Source organism: Ambystoma mexicanum, chromosome 14, assembly GCF_040938575.1.
Source record: "Ambystoma mexicanum isolate Mex_15411 chromosome 14, UKY_AmexF1_1, whole genome shotgun sequence".
In the NCBI taxonomy this organism is placed as follows: Eukaryota; Metazoa; Chordata; class Amphibia; order Caudata; family Ambystomatidae; genus Ambystoma; species Ambystoma mexicanum.
The window spans coordinates 653,327,133-653,352,061 of NC_090940.1; the positions used below are offsets into that span (position 1 = coordinate 653,327,133).

The 24,929-nt window shown below is 47.3% G+C and overlaps 1 protein-coding gene across 1 annotated transcript in view; it reads left to right on the forward strand.

The window, feature by feature from the left end:
• The window catches only part of TDRD9 (tudor domain containing 9), a 2,559,831-nt gene that overhangs the window by 1,582,192 nt on the left and 952,710 nt on the right, over positions 1-24,929 (forward strand). The window contains exon 27 of the mRNA XM_069638191.1: positions 5,573-5,662. Coding sequence (XP_069494292.1) covers positions 5,573-5,662 — 90 coding nt within the window. The remainder of the gene's footprint in view (positions 1-5,572; positions 5,663-24,929) is intronic.

Genomic DNA, 24,929 nt, shown 5'->3' on the forward strand with positions numbered 1-24,929 from the left:
TTCCTGCTAAAAATGTTCTACTACCCGAATGTACCAGTTTTGTGCAGAGTTCTTCAATGGTTAGTCGACGGATCCCTCTTGAGTGGACTCCCTTTAAACAGGAGCTACGGGTCGTCGAGATTCCTACAAAGAAATGTGAACACTATTGTCGAGGGAGAAGCTTCGACCTTCTGTGTGGTCGACGATTGGTCGTGGACATCCTGTGAAGATGATGCGTGCAGTGCACCTCGATGACGAGAGTTTGTTGATGCAAAGAAGATTGATTAACGTAGGCCCAGCAAGGGCGTTGGGTCGTCGGCCTTGGCGTCGACGATCGGGACTCAACCACTGCTGGCTTTCGGATCTTTGTTGGTCTGGGTCTTTGTGGAATTCGGGTGGCGGGAAACCCACTGGCGGGTTCTCCTCGGTTCGTTGACTACCTCAACTTTCTCTGGCGGGACAAAGCAGTCGACAGTGGTGGCAAGGGAGTCCTTGATTTCAGTGTGTCTTAGGCAAAGATGGAGCATTGCGGCTCCGGTCGTTGAGCAGCACAGCGTCAAGCTGTCCAGGCTTCTGGGCAACATGACTCGATGACTTCCAGCGGTTACTGAAAACCTGAGAACCCTGGTGGATGTCCGGGTGCTTCACTTAAGTTTCTTAGCGGACCCTGTTTCTGGTTGGCAGCCTTTAGAGGATGGACTTACAGGGCGCCTTGAAAATTTGCTTTTGCACAATGTCCCTCGTAGCTCGGGAAGAGGTCTTCTAGCCAGGTTCTCTCTTGGATCAGTTCTTGGAAAGACAACAGCTTTCGGGTTGCATCGAAGGAAAGCAACAGCAGAGCTGCCTTCTTCAAGCTGGGCTTCAAAACTAAGCATAAAGTTTCAACTTCAGCTTCTGAGCAATTCTAGTCAGTGAGAGGTCCCCAACGATACTGTTCTGTCTCTCATCCATGCTACTGAGCCTGTAAAAGGCAGCCAATCATTCAGAAGGGCATACAGCAGGCAGGCAGCCAATTGGGCTCACAGTGCATTCAGGCCTTTCTCTTCCATCCAGACACCCATAACAAGGAATGTGAATTGGAGCAAGCACCCAGCCTTTCAGCACACCACACTGCATTCATACCAGTTTCGGGCAGGGCTGTCTCGTTGTGTCACACACACAGATACCATACACCCATAACATGAAATGTATATTGGTCACACACTCCATTCTACCAGGTTCCACCGCAAGGGTGTACCCACAACATAGTCACTGGGAAGGCTCCAGCCAGTCTGGCTTGGACTTCCCCACAATACCTTTTATATAGAACTTCCACCCAACAGCCAGTCAGGGGAAGGGACATAGTCAGGGCTTCCAAGGATTTTTGAAAAACAAGGTAATGAGTAATAGCAACCAAGAGGCCATAGGGGCGACACATTCTCTTTTCCTTGGGACGGCCTGCTCCTGTACGCGTTCCCTCCATTGCTGCTGCTAGTACGAGTCATCAGTCAACTCAAATAGTGCCAGTGCAGGATGATCCTCGCGCCAGCGTGGCCGAGGCAAATCTGCTACTCTGACCTTCTCACCATGTCAACGTCCCCTCCAGTCAAGCTACCAGTGGTCGCAGATCTTCTTGCCAGGGAAGGAGGCGCATTTCTGCACCATGACCCAGGATCGCTGAACCTGAAGGCCTGGCTATTGCAGCATTAGAGTTCAGTGGCTATGAGCTAGCTACCTGTGGACTGCAGGAAGGTCCTCGCCAAGGCCAAGGCGTCGTTAACGCTGAAGTGCTACTGACACAAATGGAAGCGTTTTGCGACTTGGTGCCGGGCGCAGAAGATTAACCCTCTGAGGGTCACGGCCCCCCAGGTCCTTCCAAACTTGTTGTTGGCAAAGGCCGGGCTGGCGCACGCCTCATCAAGGTGCATCTCGTGGCTATCTCCTGCTACACCAGGTCTCCAGGGCAGTCTTCTCTTTGGTCGCACCGTCTAGTGAAGGAGTTCATCAAAGGATTTTTCCGTTCATTCCCGCCGGTGAAGGCGCATGCCCCGGCGTGGGAACTCAATGTGATGATGACTAGGCTCATGGGTGCCCCCATTCGAGCCGATGCATCAAGCGCTGATCAAGTTCCTGTCTTGGAAGACCGCTTTCATCTTGTCCATCACCTCTGCCAGGAGAGTAGGTGAAATACAGGCCCTGTCCTGCAAGCAGCCTTACTTGACTTTCCACGAGACGAGGGAAGTGCTACAGACGCACCCCTCCTCATGCCCAAGGTTTTTCATTTCAATGATCCGCTGGTGTTGCCTGTGTTTTTTTTTTCCGACGCCTTCATCGCTGGCTGAAAGATCTCTGCACTCGCTAGATGTGGCTCGAGCACTGAAGTTTTATGTGGCCCGCACAAAGAGTTTCCGAAAGACTTCCAGCTTTTCGTGAACTTTGGTTCTGTGAACCATGGTAAGGTCTTGTCCAAGGCTTCCATCTCCAGGTGGCTCTCTGGCTGCATCACTCATTGTGACTCGTTGGCAAACAGACCGTTGCCTGGCCGTGCAATAGCCCATTGTACTGGAGTTATCGCGGCGATGACGGCGTTCCTGTCTGATGTGCCCCTGCTTGACATCTGCAGGGCTGCTACGTGGAGGTCTATGCACACCTTCACGAAATTCTACTGTGTCGACAGGGATTCCAGTGAGGAGTCCAAAGTCGGCCAAGCAGTGCTACGCAACCTGTTTGCTTGAAGGTGAGCCTGGTGAGGAGGTAAGAGTAATTGCTTCTGTTGAACCTTGCCACCTCCCGTGGTTGTGTATGTGCTCCTATTTATTCTTTTTTCAATGTACTGCTATTCATTCTTTATTCATGCGCATGTGAATCCATGCGAGACCCATGCAGGAAAACAGTACAGGTAAGTAACTTGTTCCATTTTGGGGATGTGGTAGCGATAGAAGAACTTTCTGGAAAGGTTTTAGATAGAGTAAATACTATTCACATTTCCTAGACTACCTGCACAAGTTATCTTATTAGTAAGAAATGGGAAGTGTTTGATTGCAAGAGAATATAGTGAATGAATAGATAAGGGTCTGATAGTTGCGATGAAGTTGATCCTAAGAATCTGGAAGACTCAGAAAAAGCCTATTGCAGAATATTGGATAATAGAGATGTAGATATTACCTACATTTGAAAAAGTGCAAATGTTAAAGGGATGTTCTAGTAAAAAATTTTATTTAAAAAATAGATAGGCAACATAAAAGAAAATACTAGCATTCTTCGTTTTAAAACTTCCTATGCAAAATTTTGAGCTATTCAAGCTCAAAATTCGCAAAAGCAAGCACATGGGCGCAGCCATTTTGTGAAATGGAGGCCCTCCTGTGCTGGCTTTTGCTTTTGCGGCACTAATGAAGGAAAAGCCAGCCAGCTGTAGTAAACAAAGGCTACCGCTGGGTGGCTTTCCCTTCATTAGTGCTGTAGGCAGAGGACGGGGACCGGAGACCAGAGCAGGAAAGCTGCAGCTGAATCTCGGTAAGTGCTATTTATTTTTTTTACAAAAAATAAGCACTAGCTGCGTTTTTTTTCTAAGTTTTCCGGCTCGGAGGAGCCTGAGAAACTTGGAAAAAAAAAACGCAGCGTTTTCCAACACAATAACGTTGTATTTATGTTTGCGGTCGCTTCAAAAGCAACCGCAAACGTAAATACAACGTTTTTAAAGCTGCGGTTTTATTTCTAAGTTTTCCGGGCTCCTCCAGCCCAGAAAACTTAGAAAAAAAACCGCAGCTAGTGCTTATTTTTTGTAAAAAAAAATAAATAGCACTTACCGAGATTCAGCTGCAGCTTTCCTGCTCTGGTCTCCGGTCCCCGTCCTCCGCCTACAGCACTAATGAAGGGAAAGCCACCCAGCGGTAGCCTTTGTTTACTACAGCTGGCTGGCTTTTCCTTCATTAGTGCCGCAAAAGCCAGCACAGGAGGGCCTCCATTTCACAAAATGGCTGCACCCATGTGCTTGCTTTTGCGAATTTTGAGCTTGAATAGCTCAAAATTTTACATAGGAAGTTTTAAAACGGAGAATGCTAGTATTTTTTTTTTATGTTGCCTATCTATTTTTTAAATAAAATTTTTTTACTAGACCATCCCTTTAAAGGATTGTGAGGATGTGTGCCTCACACTGTGAAGCCCATTCATCACTTTGTATGAATGTTTTTCAATTTTTAAAATTGACACTAGATTAAGATCGATGTATCCATTGAATACAGTGTAGGAATGTTTTATATTTTTTTCCCTTTTTCCCTTTTTGTCTTTTAGTTGGTTTGTAATGCTTTTCTCCATATATTGAATTGCACATTACTTTTGTAAATATTTGAGTTAGTGTTGCAACTTCAAAATGTTTTTTATGATATCGATTTTAACTAACCTATTGTTGAAGGTATTCTTGTAAAGTTGGTTTTTACATGCTCCAGTTTTTCAAACACTGTTTATTGTGGTTGATATTGACATGTATTGGATATATATTTATAAATGTAAAGCATTAAAATGTGAATAAAATCATACTGCAGTCCTTGTCCCTTCTCCTGCAGCCCTCATCCTCATATCTATCTGGGAATCTCAATCCTTTCTGCAGATATCACCCCTTCTCGCTTGTAGGCCTTCATTTCTTCTGCAGACCATGGCCTTTCCTGTAGCCCTCCGCCACTGCTGATTTTATTAATACCTCTTTCAGTTGTTGGCTGCATAACCACCTGCAGCCTCCCTTGACTACCTTGGAATCATCAATCACTGCCTCAGAGCTTGAACCTTTCTTCAGCCCTCACTGGTTCCCTGTGAACTTCCCACTTCTTATCCTTGTAACCTTGGGGTCGGAGCGGTCTTCTGCATAGTTGCTATTGTTGTACAAGACTCTATTGCCACTCCTGTAAGCAAGGTCCCTGGTCATTACTGCCTTAAATTGACGTTTGAAGGATCACTCACATAGTCTGCGGCATACTCATAGTTACGTAGCCCTTGATTTGGGTGTTCTTAAAAGCATGACTCGACACATAAAAGGCGCAGCATTCCACTTCTAGAGACCGAAGGGTCCAACTCAAATCTTCACCGCCGCTTTCCGTCCAACTGTCATGGAACTGCCCATTGCTGTATTGTGACTTTGCCTTACCATTCTCCATCTACTCACCTCTCCTGCTGCACTTTGAAGCAGTTTGAATTGAGATAAAAATAAAAGGCGCCAACCGCATCATGTATAGCTGGCGCATAGATGCATTGTGTGGCTGCTGGTGTCAGTGAGAAGTTGTGAACACAATCTGTGCCTGCAGCAGATACCTTTGATACCTTTGAAGAGGAGTCTGTGAGGGAAATCCCTAAACCCGTTAAAAGATCATTGCCCGTTTTAAGTATTTTTTCTCATTATTGGATTCTGTATTTTTGAAATGGTAGCTTATGAGATCTCCCAACTAATCAGATGTCCTTTGCATATTTGCCATGTGAATGGTATTGTGAATAACCAGTGTTCATGTCGCTTGGGGGCACCGTGCAATTAATGGATGGTGATGGATTTTTTGTGTCTAAAGCTCCCCTTGTGCTTGGTGTTATTCCTAGTTCTTTACAGTTCTTTGTTGTATTTTTTGGCCCTCAGGTTTTCTTTGTAGACTACGGGAATAGATCCAGGATGAAATTAAACATTTTGAGGCACATTCCATCCCATCTGCTAGAGCTTCCATTCCAGGTGAGTGAGACATGGCAGCATCTATGAAGTAATTGGATGACATGCAGTCCAAGTGTAAACTTTGCAAATAAAAGCAGAGGCAGCTTTTTAGCTATTTATAATGTCGCCTGAGCAAGATGCCTGTCTGCACATGAGGCATGTGAACATAGACCAGTGTGGGCAACAGCACATTTTCGTAAAGAAACATTACATTAGAGCGCTGGTTGGAATCCAGCAACGTGTTGTGCTCTGTAACCTGCAGTAAAGCCACACATGCCCCTATGGTGTCTTCAGATCCTTTTGTCAGGAAACTGTGAGGGACCCGAAATGTGAGGTGGACAAGTAGATAGAGATTTCTCATAAGTAGCCATTTTTATTTAAATAATCAGGTTGAGAATGTCCCACTTTCCCATACCTATCGAGAATTTCCCTACCTATTAAACTAAGACTAAAGCAAAACACACTCAAAAGGTTTCTGTCCCTCACACTTATACACAAAACATACAGGTATTAGATGGCTGATCCAACTCAACAATATAGTAATTAATTGCAAACCGTTTTATAACCAAGGTTCCAGTTGCCCCTACCTCAGGATTAAAGCGTGATTCTTAAATCAAATATCCAGTCAAAGTGCTTTTCAATATCCAAAGTCTGTTTGAAAATGCAACACAAAGTCCGAATGCATTGTGACCTCCAACTTATTCCTCATCTTTTACATTTAATATCCACAGCTGTGCTGCTTCTGAAGTTTTTCGCCAGAGGGTGTCCTGCGTTGGAGTTGGAGCATTTTGATGCTCCTGGTGACACTCCTGAAGCTCCTGACATGGTCTTTTCTGAGGACAGTCAGATGGAGGATCTGCGTCAATCTTTACATGATGCCAGTGGCCTGGATACATCTCCTGTGATGGAGTTTGGTAGGCCAGAGCCTGGGGCTCATGCTGAATCCTCCTATAGGAGATTGATGTCGAGAGTTACGGAGTACATGGGGTTGTCCGGCCCTCCAGTTGAATTCAATCAGGATGACCTGACTGACATTTTAGATCATGGTTCGTCCACTGACCCAGTGTTGCCTTTTCACATGGCGTTACAGAAACGGGTGGCTGCTACGTGGAACACCCCGCAGTCTCTTCCAGCGGTCAACAAGTCGTTGACTAAGAAATACCGCCCATCCTCTAGCAACCCCAGCTACCTATCCACACACCCAACGCCTGAGAGTTTAGTGGTTCAGGCGGGCCACGGACACCTCGAGGCAGGCAGAGTACCCTACCATCCCTCCAGATTGGGACGACAAGTGATTTGATGGATATGCACGCAAGGTATTTTCGGCTGGGAGTATGGCACTTAAATCGGCCAACTCCACCTGTTCCTTAGCCAAGTTTTCGCGCACACTGTGGAATTGTCTGTCGGCTGAGCATATTCCAGAAGGGGAAGAAACGGATGGGTTCCTTGCTTTTTTGCAGGATGGCAAGGATGCTGTGTGAATCCCTTTAGTCTGGGTTGGACACGGCTGATGGTGGCAGCCGGTAATGGCTGTGAGCACCATGATACGCATGGTTGCGGAAGTCGGGGTTTACACAGGATGCGCAGGCCCATCTTCTCAACATGCCCTTTGATGGTTCTCATTTGTTTGGCAGCAAGGCTGACGAGAGCCTTGAGAGGTTGCAGACCTCCAAATCAGCTGTTAAATCTTTGTATTTCAACCTCTGCCTTTTCGTCCTAGGGGACAGCAATGGAGGGATTCCTTTTGTTACTACTCCTCTTTTCATACAGCGAGAGGAGCGGCCAGTCAAAGGGGCCGCCGTAAAGGTTCTGTGGTGGACGGGGGAGAGGAGCCAAAGCCCCTCCAGCAGTTGCCTCTTTGCCTTCAAGCACTGCCGCTGCGAAACAGCTATGAGGCCAGGTCTCATTGTTCGCCAGTTGAGGGCAGACTGTCTCAGCATCTCGAAGAGTGGTGAGCATTACTTCAGATGCGTGGGTTCTGGAAAGAATAACTCGCGGCTACTGCCTACCCTTCCTAAATCGGCCTCACGACTATCCACCGGGGAAACTCTTTTAAAGAATCTGGATCCGCTCCTTGTGCAGGAAATCTTGACCCTGCCGGAGAAAGGCGCTATAACACTAGTGCATGTGGCGGAGAGGAACAAGGGCTGGTATTCCCCATATTTTCTGATTCCCAAGAAAGACGGGAGGACTGACACCCATCTTGGACTTGTGTCGCTTGAACAAGTTCCTCAGGAACGACAAGTTCAAGATGGTTACTCTTTCTCAGGTCCTTTAGGCCCTTCGACTTCAGGATTAGTTGGTATCATAGGACTTACAGGATGCTTATTTTCATGTGCCGATCCATCCAAAGTAAAGAAAATACCTGAGGTTTGCAGTTGGCAGCTCGCACTTTCAGTTTTGGGTCCGTACCATTCAGGTTGACCTCCGCCAGAGGGTCTTCACCAAGCTCATGGTGGTGGTGGTAGCGTATCTCAGGAGGGGGGGGGGTTAACGGTCTACCCCTACCTGGATGACTGGTTAATCACAGCACGTTCTCCTGAACAGGCCTTGGATCATCTCAGCCTCACCTGCCACTCCCTTCACAAGCTGGGCTTCTTCCTCAATTTCAAGAAGTCGCATATGACACCTTCCTAACAGCTCCAGTACATCAGGGCTGTGTTAGTCACATCCTTGGGGAAGTGCTTCACCTGGTAAGAGTGTGAGCCTTTTTCCCTCTCTGACATGCGTTTTGCTGTGTGTATTTTTACCATTTGTGTGATCTTGGGCTCTGGAGCCTTACCTACTCCATGAGCACCATTTTTGTGTGTTACACAGCACCTTCAGTGCAGTGACACAGGGTTGTCTTTTAGACTTCCCAATGACTCAATTTTTCTGGGACTAACTACTGTCTCCCAGAAACATGGAAAGTTGCCATTGACTTTATGTAGTGACTTTAAATCAGACCCAGTACACCCCATTTTACATGGAGTATTGGAAAGGGTTAATTCTTATCCCTTTTTGTCTGTACCTCTTGGCACACTGTTTTGCTCCCTTTTCATCAAGACTTGGCTGGTGGCAGTGGTAACTACCCTATTTTTGTACCGCGGTTATCTTAAATAACCATGGTATTGTTTTAGGCTATTATATTAGCCTCGAACATAAATCCGCTTGACCAAATATATTTTTTCCGGCTCCGGCTGGGTTTATTCGCCATTTCTTTTTGTTAGTCTTTCTCATGTTTTTCTCTGCGCGCCAAACCAGGGTTGATTCCTTTGTTCGCCGTCTTTTTGCGGGCTTCTGCACAGAAGCCCTCCTTAAGGCCCCTGAAAGTATGGGTAGGCAGGATGTGAGGGAGGGGTCTTAGGACCCCTGCCATGGGTTCCCTTGGTATTCCAAGTCGCACTCATGTTTGATTGTCTGGGTTGACTGTCCTTGCCAGGACAGCCACCCTGCTGTGTGATTGACAGCCAGGCTGTATGCAGTCAGGGAAAACTGCATAAAAAGCAGGTCTCGGACTGGAAATACAGTCACCACTGGAACGAAAGAACCAACGAGGAGCTGACAGAAGAGGACCCCTACAACAACTGAACCGCCCAGTGAAGCCCTGCTGCAGGTCAATCTTCAGAATCCGACGACAAAGAAGATCCTCCAGGAAACTTCTTCCCTTGAGCTGGTGGGACCAACCAGTTCGGCCAAACTTCAAGCCAGAACCCCTCTGCTGGTCAACTTCGCTGTACAGAGCTACAGTGGGCCGGATAGCCAGGAAGGTCGGACCCTGCTTGGGTTTTAAGGAGCGCACCTTTTATTCGTTGCTTTGCTCTGCTGCTGGCTGAGTAGTGCAGGACCCTCCAATCTTCCTACTTCTTGTCAGTCCGACAGTCGCTTCAAGAACTGTGAGCCTGCAGGAACTGCCAGAAACATCCGCCTCAGCTACAGTTCCCTCTCCGTTTTAAGGTACTGTGCAAATCCAGTTGTTAGTTTTCTTCAGCCGCGGTGAAAGTGTTTGAAATCTTTCTCCAATCGAGGTCTTGTCCTTCTCTTTGAACTAACTTTTCTGCCGACCAACCTAGTCCAGAATCCGTGGCGCAAACTTTACCGCGAACTACCCTGAACTGTGGGATCTTGAGCAAAATACTTTTTACCTGTTGACTTTAGCCTTAAGCCTTTTCTATCTGATTTTAACCTTGTAGTATCTCTTGTTCAGTTGCCCTCATTACTTGCCTGTTGATTTTGCCTAATTTCTAATAACTTTCTTTCCCTCCCTTTTAAATTGCTGGAGTGCCATTTTTGCTCCCACTTCATTTTGTGAGCTTAACTTGTCTGGAATTTAAGGGAAATGGTGTGGTGTATTTATGATTGTGATTTTTAACTTGCTTATGATAGTGAAATGTTATACAACTGTTGAGTAAATATATTTCTGATGTTTGTTAATCTGCTTAGAATCTCATGCTGTGCATAGACTAGCGAGCAGTACCCGGAGTTGGAGGTGGGTTGTGAGAAGGAACAGTAGAGAAAAGATGTCTTTATACTGCTTGTCCCACCTGGGAATCAGATCTAGAGTGGGCATCTAGACAGAAGTGTTTTGTAAAGGTGTGAACAGAACTCCAGGTTGCCTCTTTGCAAATGGACTCAAGAGGGACATTTGCAATGAAAGCTATGGAAGCCCCGGTGCCTCGAGTGGAGTGTGCTCTTGGCTTTAAGGGTAGTTCTCTCTTAGCAAGAGTGTAACAGAGTGATATGCATTGTACAATCCATATAGAAATAGTGGATTTCGAAACTGCATCTCCTTCTCTTCCTGCTGCCACCGAGACAAAGAACTGATTAGTCTTTCTCAATGGTCTAGTTCTTTCCATATAAAACATCACTGCTATGCGAAAATACAGTGTATGCAGGATCTTCTCACCTAAGTTTGAGGGATTTTGAAAGAACGTTGGTAGTTCTATTGACTGGTTGACATGGAATTTAGAGATACAGTTCACAAGGATAAGGTGGTTCTACGCACACATCCTAGGTTTGCACCAAAATGTAACAAATGGGTCTAGTACAGAGAGCGCTTGTAGTTCACTTACTCTCCTAATGGAGATGATGGCTATTAGAAAAGCAGTCTTAAGAGTGAGGTCGTTAAGTGTTGCTTTGTGCATGGGTTCAAAGGGAGACCCCATGAGACTGGTTAGTACTATATTTAGGTCCCATCCGGGAGCGGGGTTAGCTATGGGACGGTGGATCCTCTTCACTCCTTCCATGAAGGCTTTAATAACTGGGACTTTCCACCATGACACTTTCAGTTGTGAAATGGTGTATGTGGAAAGTGCAGCTAAAGGGACTTTAATAGAGTTAAACACCAAGCCTGAGTCTAGTAGGTGAGTCAGGTACAGAACAATCTGTGTGGGAGAGCAGCCAACTGGGTTGATGCTCCTTCCCCTACACCAGATGACAAATCTCTTCCATTTGCTAGAATAACAGTGTTAGGCTTTCTAGCCTCCCTGAGAATGTCCATGCATCTCTGCGGGAGTTGTAAATGTCCAAATTCTATGATCTCAGGAGCCAGGCTGCTAAGTTCATGGTTTGAGGGAATGGATGTAGTGTCCTGCCCTTGTCCTGTGACAGCATGTTGTACGGGCAGGGAAGTTTCACTGGAGGAGATGGGGACATCTCCATCAAGTGAGGGAACCAGGGTTGTCTGGGCCACATAGGGGTCACCAGTATCCTGGTAACTTGTTCCTGGTGCATCTTGTGCACTATCTTGTTGAGAAGGGGTGTCAGGGGGAAAAGCGTAAACAAATTTCCCTGACCATGGTATCGATAGACCGTTCCCCTTGGATTGGTTCTGGGGGTACCTGGAGACGTAATCTTTGGTCCTTTGGTCACCCTTAGCTTATATTACTTACATCCCTCCTTCGGCGTCATAGCTGCAAAGCTGTTCACCGTCGATCAAGATCTCCGACGGCGGTGCCTTCGACGGAGGAGGTTGTTCGCCGAACACATGGCCTGGCCTCGACGGCCAAATACAGTAGGGGGAGAGGGGTCGTGGGACATTTTGTTTCTCTTTGAGAATGCCTTTCCCTTTCCCCTCCCTTTCCTTCTGGGTTGTTGTCACATGCAATCTGTTCCTCAGCTATGGAGAGGACACCCTTTAGGTTTTGCCCGCATTGCAAAGGCAAATTTACCTGGAAAGACGAGCATAAACGGCGTAACCGTAGCTTGCCCCTCGACCACAAAGAAGACGGCTGTGCGGCCTTTCAGCTCCTTAAGTCGAAGACTTTGAAAGAACGTAGGGTCAAGAGGTGGGCAGCCTACGCCATGTCTAGGTCTGATTCATCACCCGCCACCACAGAAAGTGACGAGGAATGTGACAACCCGACGTCCGTTCCGGAAGTCGTAGACCTCTCCAAGGAGCGTTCACGCTCCTCGTCGTCCGTCCCCGGCCCCGACAAGCTCGGCTCATGCCCTGCTTATGGGGATGAACACCCCGGCGACAAGGATGCACACAGAAAACACGCCCATAATCATACAACCCATGGCTCTTCCTCGTCGAAGACGAAGAGAGCATTAGCGCCAACGGAGACGCAGGTCCTACCGGCGGCCTCCTCAGACCGTAAGAGTCTGAAGCCCCCCTCGCAACCACGACTAGCGACTGGGTTACCCCCAGATAAGGGCGCGATCACTAAACCGCGAGATGACGCGCACCGGCAGAGAGCGCCCGTCAGCGTAGAGCAAGAGATGCCTGCAACGTCGATGCCGGAGGTACCCTCGACAGACAGTTTAGTTGTCGAGAGCCTGGCGAGGATTATTTCCACTGATAGCCAGAGACGAACGGCGAAAGAGACGTCAGTTACCGCTCATAAGGCCCGGGAAATGCCGAAAAGGTCAGAAAGAAGGCAGGAACTGCCAGCTCCGCCGAGAGGGACTCCTAGCCTACCAGAAGGCTTTTCAGAGGCGAGGGGAACCTCTCTTTGACATTATGGGATAGGTCGAAGCGTTTTCTAACGGAAGGCCCTCCCTTTTCTCCCCCTGACCGCTCCGGTGTACCTCAAGAAACCCTAGAAAGACTCCAGTTCTGTATGGACAAAATGGAGAGGTTTAAGGAGACTTGGAACCTTCCAACACCCAAGAGATCAAGAGAGGGACCTCAGGAGGATCCCAGGGCCAAGTACCCCAGGCTGTTTGATCCCCCCCAAGAGGATGTAGATCTATATGACTCAAAGATTCGGGTCCGCTCCCATGCTTCGCCGGTCGGGGGCTGGTTAACATCCTTTCTTCCAGCATGGGAGGGTATAACATCAGACCGCTGGGTACTATCAACCATAGCCCGTGGCTACTGTATAGAGTTCAACAGTTCCCCTATGTACAGACCCCCAAGGGGACGACGCATGTCGCCAGAACACCTCGCCATCCTTCTTCAAGAAGTGGACCAACTACTAGAAAAAGGAGCTATAGAGTTCGTGCCTCTAGCCCAGGTAACCGAAGGTATTTATTCAGTGTACTTCCTTGTACCCAAAAAGGACTTAACCATGCGCCCTGTCCTAGATTTGCACCCAGCGAACAAATTTGTCAAACCTCAAAAGTTTCGTATGGTGACTCTACAGGAGGTTATCCCCCTGCTTTCACAGGGAGATTACATGACAACACTGACATGAAAGATGCATACTTTCATATTTTAATGTTGCCAGCGCACAGGCAATACCTCCGGTTCATGATAGAGGGCAAACACTACCAGTTCAGAGTGCTACCCTTCGGCATAGCATCAGCGCCGAGAGTATTCACGAAGGTACTGGCAGTGGCAGCGGGCCCACCTGCGCAGGTTGTCCATCCCAGTATACCCTTACCTCGACAATTGGCTCATAACAGGGGATTCTTACAAGCATGCTTCTCAAATACCCAAAAGACTGTAGACCTTTTGTTTCAACTGGGCTTCTTCATCAATGAGAAGAAGTCCAGCTTATACCCCAGCCAGATCAAACAATTCCTAGGGGCTCTAATTCGAACAAAGGACGGCCTTGTCTTCCCCTCCAAAGAGAGGGTCCTAAACATGCTGTTTCAAATCCCTCAGTATGTGGCCGGTCGAGAGGTGACGGTACGCAAAGCAATGCGCTTACTAGGAATTATGGCGTCATGTATTTATTTGGTACCTCACGCGTGCCTGCGCATGCGCCCAATGCAAGAGTGGCTCAACAGCCAGTGGTGTCAGGCCAGCGGACAATGGGACGATCTAGTGGTGGTCTCGCAGGCCTTGGTTCTCTCGCTACGGTGGTGGTCGAAGGAAAACCTGGTAATAGGGAAACCATTCACCACCCCCGCAGTGGAAGCCACTCTAACCACAGACGCATCCCTCACAGGATGGGGGGGGCTCACCTATCCCATCAGACTGCTCACGGAGTCTGGACTCCGAGCGTAGCATCCAAGCACATAAACTTACTGGAGCTACTAGCTGTGTTCAAGGCACTGAAAGCCTTCCAGGCACACCTACAAGGGAAGACAGTGATGGTCCTCATGGACAGCACCACAGCCATGTACTACCTCAACAAGCAGGGGGGGCACTCACTCCCCAGGACTGTCCAAGCTGTCCCAGAACATCTGGAAGTGGGCTGTCAGACACATGTTCCTACTGTCACAACATGTACCAGGGGAACTCCATCTGCTAGCAGACAAACTCAGCAGAGACTTCCCTCTGCCCTCAGAGTACGAATGGCGGTTAGACGAAGACATCGTCTTCGATGTCTTCACACAATGGGGATTCCCAGAAATAGATCTGTTCGCAACTCTGGAGAACTCACAATGCCAAGATTACGTCTCCAGGTACCCCCAGAACCAATCCAAGGGCAACGGTCTATCGATACCATGGTCAGGGAAATTTGTTTACGCTTTTCCCTCGACTCCCCTTCTCATCAAGATGGTGCACAAGATGCACCAGGAACAAGTTACCATGATACTGGTGGCCCCTATGTGGGCCAGACAACCCTGGTTCGCTCACTTGATGGAGATGTCCCTATCTCCTCCAGTGAAACATCCCTGCCCGTACAACATGCTGTCACAGGACAAGGGCAGGACTCTGCATCCATGCCCTCAGACCATGAACTTAGCAGCCTGGCTGCTGAGATCATAGAATTTGGACATTTACAACTCCTGCAGACATGCATGGACATTCTCAGGGAGGCTAGAAAGCCTAACACTCGTCGCTGTTATTATAGCAAATGGAAGAGATTTGTCATCTGGTGTAGGGGAAGGAGCATCAACCCAGTTGACTGCTCTCCCACACAGATTGTTCTGTACCCGACTCACCTACTAGACTCAGGCTTGGTGTTTAACTCTATTAAAGTCCATTTAGCTGCACTTTCCGCATACACCACTTCCCAACTGAAAGTGTCATGGTGGAAAGTCCCAGTTATTAAAGCCTTCATGGAAGGAGTGAAGAGGATCCACCCTCCCATAGCTAACCCCGCTCCCGGATGGAACCTAAATGTGGTACTAACCAGGCTCATGGGGTCTCCCTTTGAACCCATGCACAAAGCAACACTTAACGACCTCACTCTTAAGACTGCTTTTCTAATATCCATCACCTCCATTATGAGAGTAAGTGAACTTCAAGCGCTCTCTGTACTAGACCCATTTGTTACAGTTCACAAAAATAAGGTGGTTCTACGCACACATCCTAGGTTTGCACCAAAATGTATCTCTAAATTCCATGTCAACCAGTCAATAGAAATACCAACGTTCTTTCAAAATCCCTCAAACTTAGGTGAGAAGATCCTGCATACACTGGATGTTCGCAGAGCAGTGATGTTTTATATGGAAAGAACTAGACCATTGAAAAAGACTAATCAGTTCTTTGTCTCGGTGGCAGCAGGAAGAGAAGGAGATGCAGTTTCGAAATCCACTATTTCTATATGGATTGTACAATGCATCACTCTGTTACACTCTTGCTAAGAGAGAACTACCCTTCAAGCCAAGAGCACACTCCACTCGAGGCACCGGGGCTTCCATAGCTTTCATTGCAAATGCCCCTCTTGAGTCCATTTGCAAAGCGGCAACCTGGAGTTCTGTTCACACCTTTGCAAAACACTACTGTCTAGATGCCCACTTTAGATCTGATTCCCAGGTGGGACAAGCAGTATTAAGACATCTTTTCTCTACTGTTCCTTCTCACAACCCACCTCCAAATCCGGGTAATGCTCGCTAGTCTATGCACAGCATGTGATTCTAAGCAGATTAACAAACATCAGAAGACAATGGTTAGTAAAAGTAAAAGAATATATGACAATGCATTACTTACCGTAAAAGCATTTGATGGTTGTATCTGCTTAGATTCGCATGCTGTGCATAGTCCGACATCCAGTGGTCACGGCGGAGTATTGCATTTTGTTTTTCGTAGTCGAAAAGGGAACGTCGACAAGGCGGGTCTGTAACACTATCCCTATAGTGACGTGCAGTGTACCCACAATCCCTCACGCATCGAGGTCCCTCTGTATTTTTTTCTGCCCTGAGGGAACCTATTAGACGTGAGTGAGTACAGAAAAGAGAGATATAGAAGAAAGTCTATGTTCCTTCCATCCGAGCGGGGAGGAAGGGTGGGCGCATGTGAATCTAAGCAGATACAACCATCAGAAATGCTTTTACGGTAAGTAATGCATTGTCATATATTCTTTTACTTAGAAACCTTGAGTCAGTGTTTGCCTGAACCATCGTAATTGCTGTCCTTTGTGTAACCATTTGCACTACTCACTTACTTTTGAGATCGCTCTGGCTGCTCCGCTACTGCTACCACTATAACTGTGTAGTACAGGCTTGTACCAAAGGTAAAATTGTACTATCACTTGTAGTCTGAATTGTGTGTAGTGTTCCCAAAGCAGTGGTCGAATTGGGCGGAAGCGGTTGGGAGCGGTGCTCCTCTACTTTTTAAAATTAACTTTTACCGTTCCATACTTTTGTTTTAAAAACAAACCATTCCAGAATTATTTTCTTTTAAAATAAAAGTGTAAGAAGTTAAAAATTGCACTTCAGTGCAGTGCACTGAACTGAACGTTCCATTAAAAAAGCAAGCACGTTTGTTTGGGAGTTTATTTTGTGCGTGGGATGGAGGGCAGGGACCGGCCAGCAGGGAACATAGTTCCACTACTTCTTTTTGTATACTTCGACCACTGTCCCTGTTAGGGAGAATTCTCTTCTGTGCTAATTTCCCTTACCTATAAAGTCCCCCAGCAGCTTTACTGGATTTGAAGGGTTTATCTTTCTCCTGGTAAGAGTGAGACCCTTTTTTTCCCACTCTTAGACAGATTGTTAGTGTATGTTTTAGGTTATCTTGTGTGCTTATGGTCTATGGGGTTTTTCTTACCCTCAAAGGAATCATCTTTTTAACATGTGTGGTACACAGCACCCTCTGTGCCGTACCACAGGGGTGTCTTAGCAACCCCCTAACATAGACTTCATATCCTGGGACTGACTGTCTCCCATGTCATGTAAAGTCCCCATTGACTTTACTAGTCAATCCTTATGAAGAAAACCAGTACAGCCCATCTTAATATGGAAGTACTGGAAAGGGTTAATAGGTTTTCCCTAGTGTTCATTTTCGAGGGGGTACCTTAAAGTCCCCCTCTCAAAAATGTGTGGCTGGTGGCAGTGGTTTCTACCATAAATATTTGACCGCTAATATTTTCCTATGGGATTTTCCCATTGTTCGAGGCTACCACTTGTACTGACAGCCTGTAACATACTGCCGGTTTATTTTAATATTAACTTTACTCCGGTAGGTTTTTATTGCCAGAACTTTAATAACTTCTTTCTCGTGTCTTTCTCTATAGTCCTAGCCTAGGTCGGGGATCCTTTTTTCGTCCTTTTGTCGGGCTTCTGCACAGAAGCCCTCCTCTCAGCGCCACTGAGTCTGGGGTAGACAGGATGTGTGGGAGGGGGAATAGGCACCCTGAACAGAGTTGCCTACGCAACCCAAGTCGCACTCTGCCCGGATAGGCTGGGAGGTTCTCCCGCCAGGAGAGCCACCCCACTGTGTGAGTGACAGCTAAGCTATATGAATGGGGGTCTTGCTGCATAAAAGCAGGGTCCTGAGGACTGGAGGACAAGACGTCGCCACTGGAACTAAGAAGCCGAAGAGGAGAGAAGTCGGACAGCTGCAACAACTGAACCACCGGTGAAGCCCTGCTGCAGCGTCTCGCCACTTTTCTCCACACGACGAGAGATATCTTCATCTGTAAGAGCCTTCTTCCCTTGAGCTGGTGGGGCCAACCAGTTTGCCAATCGCCTTCCAGGACCTGCCTTGGTCGAATCACCAGTGCCCTGCACTCTGAGATCAGATAGCCAGGCACCCGTCCACCATGACTGCAATTCAAAGGAGCATACCTTTTAATCCGTTTCGGCATCACCGCGGCTGGCTTCTTCCCTGGGCAGTGCAGTAACTCGAACCTTCCTCCACGACGAGAGCCTCTCTTCCTCTGCTGGACAACACGAACTGCAGGAACTGCCAGGAACCACTGCCACCGCAGGAGTTGCTTCCACTTTTTCAGGTACATTGTTCCACCAGGCCTCCCATTTCGCGGGTACTGCTAAAGGTGTTTGAAATCCTTTACCTACCTCCTGGGTTGGCCGCCCCTATCGACTAACATTATCTTTTACCTTCTGCACCCTCCTTTTGAATCGTTAAACCAAAGACTTGACTGCAGCTATTAGAACACTTTGATCTTGGGCACATTGCCCTGTACCACTAACTCTGTCACAGGCCTATTGACTTTGCCTAAATCTGTTACAACTGCCTTCACTAGATTGCTTTTCACCCTCCACTTTGTTGGTGCACCAAGAACTCTTATAACCACTCTTCCTTCCCTCTTAAGTATTGTTGAAGTGCCATTTTGCTCGGTTTTCACCTATGTATGAATATTGCTAAAGTGCTATTTTGTCTAACTTGTTCACAATCCACTTGGGAAGTGTTGCTAGAGTGGTTAAGAGGTTAACTCTGTATAACTTGTGCTTTCCCTCTCTTTCGAGAAATGCTTAGAGTGCCATTTCTGCTTAATTTACACTGTGCCATTTTGCTCAGTTTTCACTCTGGCTCAAACTTGTCTACAATTTGAATATGGAGTTGTGTATACTTTTCTTGACTATTTTAACGTGCTTTAATAATTGTGGTTGATGTGTTGAACTAGAAGTGTTTACAAAGAAATATATATATATATATATTCTTTTTAATACAAAGCTTTGGTCAGTGTTTCCTCATGCCATAGTATTGTAGTCCTATCGTGTAAACCCTGAATACTGCTCATCTCCCTCTTGAGATAAGTCTGACTGCTTAGCCACAGCTACCAACTAAATCTTTGTGGTACAGACTGATATCAAAGGGGATTTATTGCATATACGTGTAGTCTTAATCTGCTGTAGTGCTCCCCAAGGGAACGCAGTAGATTCTGCCTAACAGTCCCAAACGCTACTGCTTATGATTCTGCCTAACACCTGTTGGTGTGGTTCAATTTCTATTAACTTTGTCATTCCCTCCCTTTTAAATTGCTGGAGTGCCATTTTGCTCCCATTTCATTTTGTGAGCTTAACTGTCTAGAACTTATTGGGAGTGGTGTGGTATATTAAGAGTGTGATTTTTAAACTGCTTTATGATTTTGAAATATTATACAACTGAAGAGTAAATAAATGTATATTCTTTTACTTGAAAACCTTGAGTCAATGTTTGCCTGAATCATAGTAATTGCTGTCGTTTGTGTAACTATTTGATACTGCTCACTTACTCTTGAGAGAACTCTGGCTGCTCAGCCATCACTACCACTTTACTGTGTAGTACAGGCTTGTACTAAAGGTGAATTTGTACTGTCACTTGAAGTCTTAATTGTGTGTGGTGTTCCCAAAGGGTACTGCATATAATTCTGCCTAACACCACCCAAGGTGAAAGCTCATCACATTGTCCAGATGGTCAACAAATTTCAACATGCTCAGTCTCTCCCGGCTTTCGAATTCTTAAGGTTGCTCGGCCTCATGGCATCCTGCATTTCTCTGGTGCCAAAAGCCAGACTGAGGATGAGATCCCTTCAATGGGCTCTCAGGACGCAGTGGTCGCAATTGTCGGGCAAAATGTCGGATCTCCTTCAGATTCCGTGCACGGTCTCACAGGATCTTCTGTGGTGGGCCAGCGAAGGGAATCTAGTGAAGGGAGAGCCTTTTTGGCAACCATGGCCGGAGGTGACAGTGGTGACGTATGCGTCCCTCACAGGATGGGGTGCTCACGCCAACAAGCTCACCACCAGCGGTCATTGGTCTCTGTCGGAGTCCAAACTTCACAAACATCTTTTGGAGCTGAAGGCCATCAGGCTGGCCCTTAAGGCTTTTCTGCCGTATGTGCGCGGAAGGAGTGACCTGATCATGAAAGACACCACAGTGGCCAGGCATTACCTCAACAAAAAAAGGGGGGGGTGTAGGATCACTCCCACTGTGCAGGAAAGCTATGCAGCTCTGGTTCTGGGCAATACAGCACAGAATCTCACTCTGGTTCATCTGCCCAGAGAGAATGTGGCGGCAGACGCTCTGAGCAGGCAGAGCACAGTCTCCCACGAGTGGGAGTTGGTTTATGAAGTCCTTCAGGAGATCTTAGCCCTTTGGGGAACCCCTAACGTGGATCTGTTCGCGACCGGTGCCAACCGGAAGTGTGAGGCACATTGCTCAAGGGAATTTCCTCTGAGGGGAGCTTTAGGGGACGCGTTTGTCGTGGATTGGTCATTCCCACTTCTGTACGCGTTTCCTCCAGTCCTAGTCATTCCTCATGTTCTGTGGAGGTTGCAGAGATTTGGGTCCCACATGTTCCTAATTGCTCCAGGAGGCCGTGATACCCGTACCTTCTAGAAATGTCCATCTGTCCTCCACGCTGTCTACCCCCCACAGAGAGAATCTGTTCTCATGCCCACGTGAGGTGGGAGAAAAGGGGGGGTGAGGTTCTCCATCCAGATGTCAAGAGACTCAACCTTCACGCTTGGTTTCTTAAAGGTTGAGATATAAGGATTGGGATCTCCGGAATGACGTGATGGAGGTGTTGCTTTTGGCCAGGCGCCTGGCAACCAAATCCCTGTACCGTTGGCGTAAGTTTTGCGACTAGTGCAGAGAACACAATGTCGATCCTTTTCAGTGCTCCATTCGATGGTTCGTTCTTGCTTTCTTTGGCCCACTAGGGTCTTCAAGTGGGTATCATTAAGGGTTACCTGGGGGCGCTGTCTATTTTCAAGCGCTTGTCTGAAGAATGTTCTTATTTTAAAATTCCTTTGATTGCCCAGTTTCTAAAAGGACCACAAATGTGTTCCAGCTGTCCGCTTTTCAGGTGCCGATTTGGGATCTGAACTTAGTCTTGAAATTATTGATGGGTGCTCCGTTTGAGCCTTTGCAGTCGTGTCCTTTGAGACTTTTGACCTTCAAGACGGTTTTCTTGATTGCAGTTACATCTGCTCGCAGAATGAGTGATTTGCAGGCACTGGATCCAAGCCACCCTTTACTTTGTTCCACAACCATGTAGTGTCTGATTTTCATTTGAGCTAGAAAGTGGTATTTCCTGCTTCTCCAGCATGGGTCTGGCATGGATTCACATGCTCATGAATATTCCCTGTCGTCAAGCTGGCAATCCTCGGTAAAGAAAAAATCTGTTTCAATTTTGTTTCTGCACTCCTTCTCCTAATAACCAATCACTGGTATGTGGGTCATACTGTCCCCAGCCACTGACTGCCCTCTATCAAAGCCCCTCCTTGGGCAGCCATCTTCAGATTTACCGCACGTTTAAGTGTTGGGAGTCCTCGTGCTTAGCTCTTGAACTTTTACTGCGTTTTCTATTTTTTTCGGTCAGTTTGAGCCTCAAGCTCCACCCATTCATCTTCCGATCAACAGCGACCCGTTTCGGAAATCTCTATGCCCCTCAAGGGCGATTTCTTCTTTTTATTATTTTTATCGAATTTCACTTCTTGGAGGATTCCAGAAGATCATGGAGGCCTACCCCTCGTGCTCATGGCCGAAGACAAAGGAGACTCGATGCCTCTGTTTAGGATTGGCATTGGCCCAGGATGTGGACTACATAACGTCTTGAAGGAGTATGGGCACTCCCGGTGCCTCTACTGCCTTCACGCAGATACATCGCATGTCGAGGAGGCCTGTGCGTTCTGCATGGACATGTCCTCCCGGACCATGAAGGACCGTCACAAGCGACTCGCGGACTGGCAGGAGTCGAAGAGCCCGGCGGCAGATGATCCCCGGCAATATACCTCTCCCAAGAGGAAATTCAAGCGGTCTTCCAAGACCATTGAGGGCGGTCCGGCGACGGGGGCCCAACAGAAGGCTAAGCACCACGAGTCCGCAGGCAGCGGGCGCGCCGTTGGTATGGGCTCCTTGGCTGCCAGGCCGGGTGCAGCATCACCGACAGTCACCCACGAGCCAACGCTCCGGCTCTATGAGGAGACAGTCGAGCAACCCGGGTAAGCTTCGGAAGAAGACCCGGTCGGTTCCGACAGTGATAGACGAGGGGGAGTGAGGATGGGCTTAGGTAGACGGCAGTCATTGGCTGGGGGCAGTATGACCCAGAGACCAGTGATTGGTAATTAGGAGAAAGACAGTTCAGAAACATAACTGAAACAGATTTTTTCTTTACCGAGGATTCCCAGCCTGACAACTGGGAATATTCATGAGCATTTGTATCAATGCCAGACCCATGCTGGAGAACAACAGTTACAGGTAAGTAACTTGTTCCTTTCTATCCTCCTCCTCCTCATCCTGGTAAGGAAGATGAGAGACTATAGGTTGGACCCTAGGAGAGCTTTGAGCTTTTATATTTCTAGGAAGTCCAGGGTCAGAGTTGACAACCAACTTTTTGTGGGGTACACTGGGCACAGATTGGGCTAGGCTGTTACAAACAGACCTTGTCCAGGTGGATTATCCTCACCATTGCTGAATGTTAGACTGGCTGGCTAGGACCCTCTTCAGGGTTTGTGAGCTTACTCCACCAGGGGCGTGGCTACATCCACAGGCCTGCAACCGGGAGTACCTGTTAGGAACATTTGTGAGGCTGTTACGTGGTCTTCCATCCACATCTTTGTCAAGGATTACTCCCTGAATACTTTACTTGGTCAAGATATGGCCTTTGGTAAAGCAGTGCTTTATTCTGCCATCTGATGGGGCATATCTAAAATCTTCTCCCAATCACTGATACTGCTTTGGGAGTTTGTCAAAGATTAGGAATACGTTGGAGTAGACAATCCATTCGAAGAACAATTTACTTACCAAATGGTAAAGTTCTTTCGACTGGATGTTGTTCCAACATATTCCTCATCGCCCTCCCAGCCTACCCTTCTGAAGAATTTCCTATGCAATTGCTGCTTGCATTCCCACAAGGCTATATGCATTCAAGGAGGCACTGTGTTTGGTGATGTCATACGTTGTGGAGGGGGAAAAACATGAACTGAGGCTACGGGCGCCGTGCGTGCTACTTATAACATCCGATGACGTCACCCTTGACAGAGGCCTTCGAGCAACAACGACCCAACGCCATCGACGCGGGACGCCCTCTGCCGAAAAATTTCCGAAGCAGCACAGCTGTGGACATTACATGTCAAAGATGAGGAATAGGTGGAGGAACATCCAGTCGACGGAACGTTAACAGTTGATAAGTAACTTGTTCTTCTCTTCACTCAGCTAGAATTTGCATTCAATGGCTAATTTCCCTTACCTAGTGAGACCCTCAGCAGCTTTGCTGGATTTCTGGAGTTTATTTTTTCCACTTGGTAAGTGGGAGCTTTTCCCCCACTCATACCTGTGTTTTGCCATGTGTATTTCATCTGTGATTGTGGACTCTGGAGCACACCAATTCAGTAGCCCCACTTTTTTGTGTTACACAGCACCTTCAGTGCAGTGACACAGGGTTGTCTTTTAGACTTCCCACCGACTCCATTTCTGGGGCTGACTTCTGTCCCCCAGAAAAGGATAAAGTTGCCATTAACTTTGATCCAGTACACCCCTTCTAACATGGAGTATTGGAAAGGGTTAATCCTTAGCCCTTTTTATCTGTCCCTCCTGGAGCATTGTTTTGCTCTTAACATTTAGACTTGGATGGTTGCAGTGGTATCTACCCTAACTTTTCTTCCGTGATTATACTATATAAACGTGGTATTGTTTTAGGCTATTATATTAGCCTCGAACATAAACCCGCTTGACCAAATACTTTCTTTTGGCTCCAGTCGGGTGTATTCGCCATTTCTTTGTTAAAGTCCTTCTTGTGTTTTACTTTGCGCGGCAAACCAGGTTTGCCTTCTTTGTTCACCGTCTTTTGGCGGGCTTCTGCCAAGAAGCCCTTCTCTGGGCGCCTGGGTGTCTAGGTGGGCTGAATGTGAGGGAGGGGTGTAGTCCTCCCCTACACAGGGTATCCTAGGAAACCCAAGTCGCACTGGACTCTTGGGCTGGAATTCAGAGTCGCCAGTGGAACTACAAGGAACCGAAGAGAAGCGGAGAAGACGGCTGCTGCAACAACCCCGTCCCGGTGAAGCCCTGCTGCAGTCCTGAGCTATCTACTCTTCGACGACCAGAGAAGATCCAATCCAGTCTTCTTCCCTTGAGCCTGGTGGGGTCAACCAGCTCATCTTCCACAGCCAGAAGATCCTCTTCGTGGTCGAAATCGCTGCACACTGCTGTAGTGGTCCGGATAGCCATCTGAAGAGCCTATCCTGTTTTAAAGGAGCACACCTTTTATTCACTGTCGTTGCTGCTGGCTTCATGAGTAGTGCAGGCCCCTCCAGACGTCCTTCTTGTCTCCACGACCGAAGCTCCAAGAACCGTGGGTCTGCAAGAAACTACCAGGAACAACTGCCGTGGTGCCAGCTTTGTCATTGAATAAGGTACTGTGTCCAGCTTCAAGGAACTAGGGTGAACCCTTTTCTCCTCATCCAAGGCTTGTCCTTGTCTTCCCTCCTTATAACTTTTGCTTCCTCTGTTGACAATATCCAAGTACTCCTGGCAACGTTGAATCTTGAACTATCTGTGTGATCCTCGATAACAGGGACCCGGTTCCACTTGACAATGGTTCCGGCCTATTGACTTTTGTTTTCCTGTCAGCAAGTGTTCTCTGATTCTGTCTGCCTTGACAAAAGTATAGCCTATGATTTTTGCCTCCAACTCTCTTTGGTTAACTCAGGTGCTAAGTGTGTTTTTGCCCCAGTAACATTTATTTCTGCAGATACACGTATCTGTCGTAAGACCGAACTGTCATTACTGTCAAAAAGTGATCGCATATTTATTCCCGGTAACGTCTTTTGTTTCACTACACAGGTCCGTTATAACATAG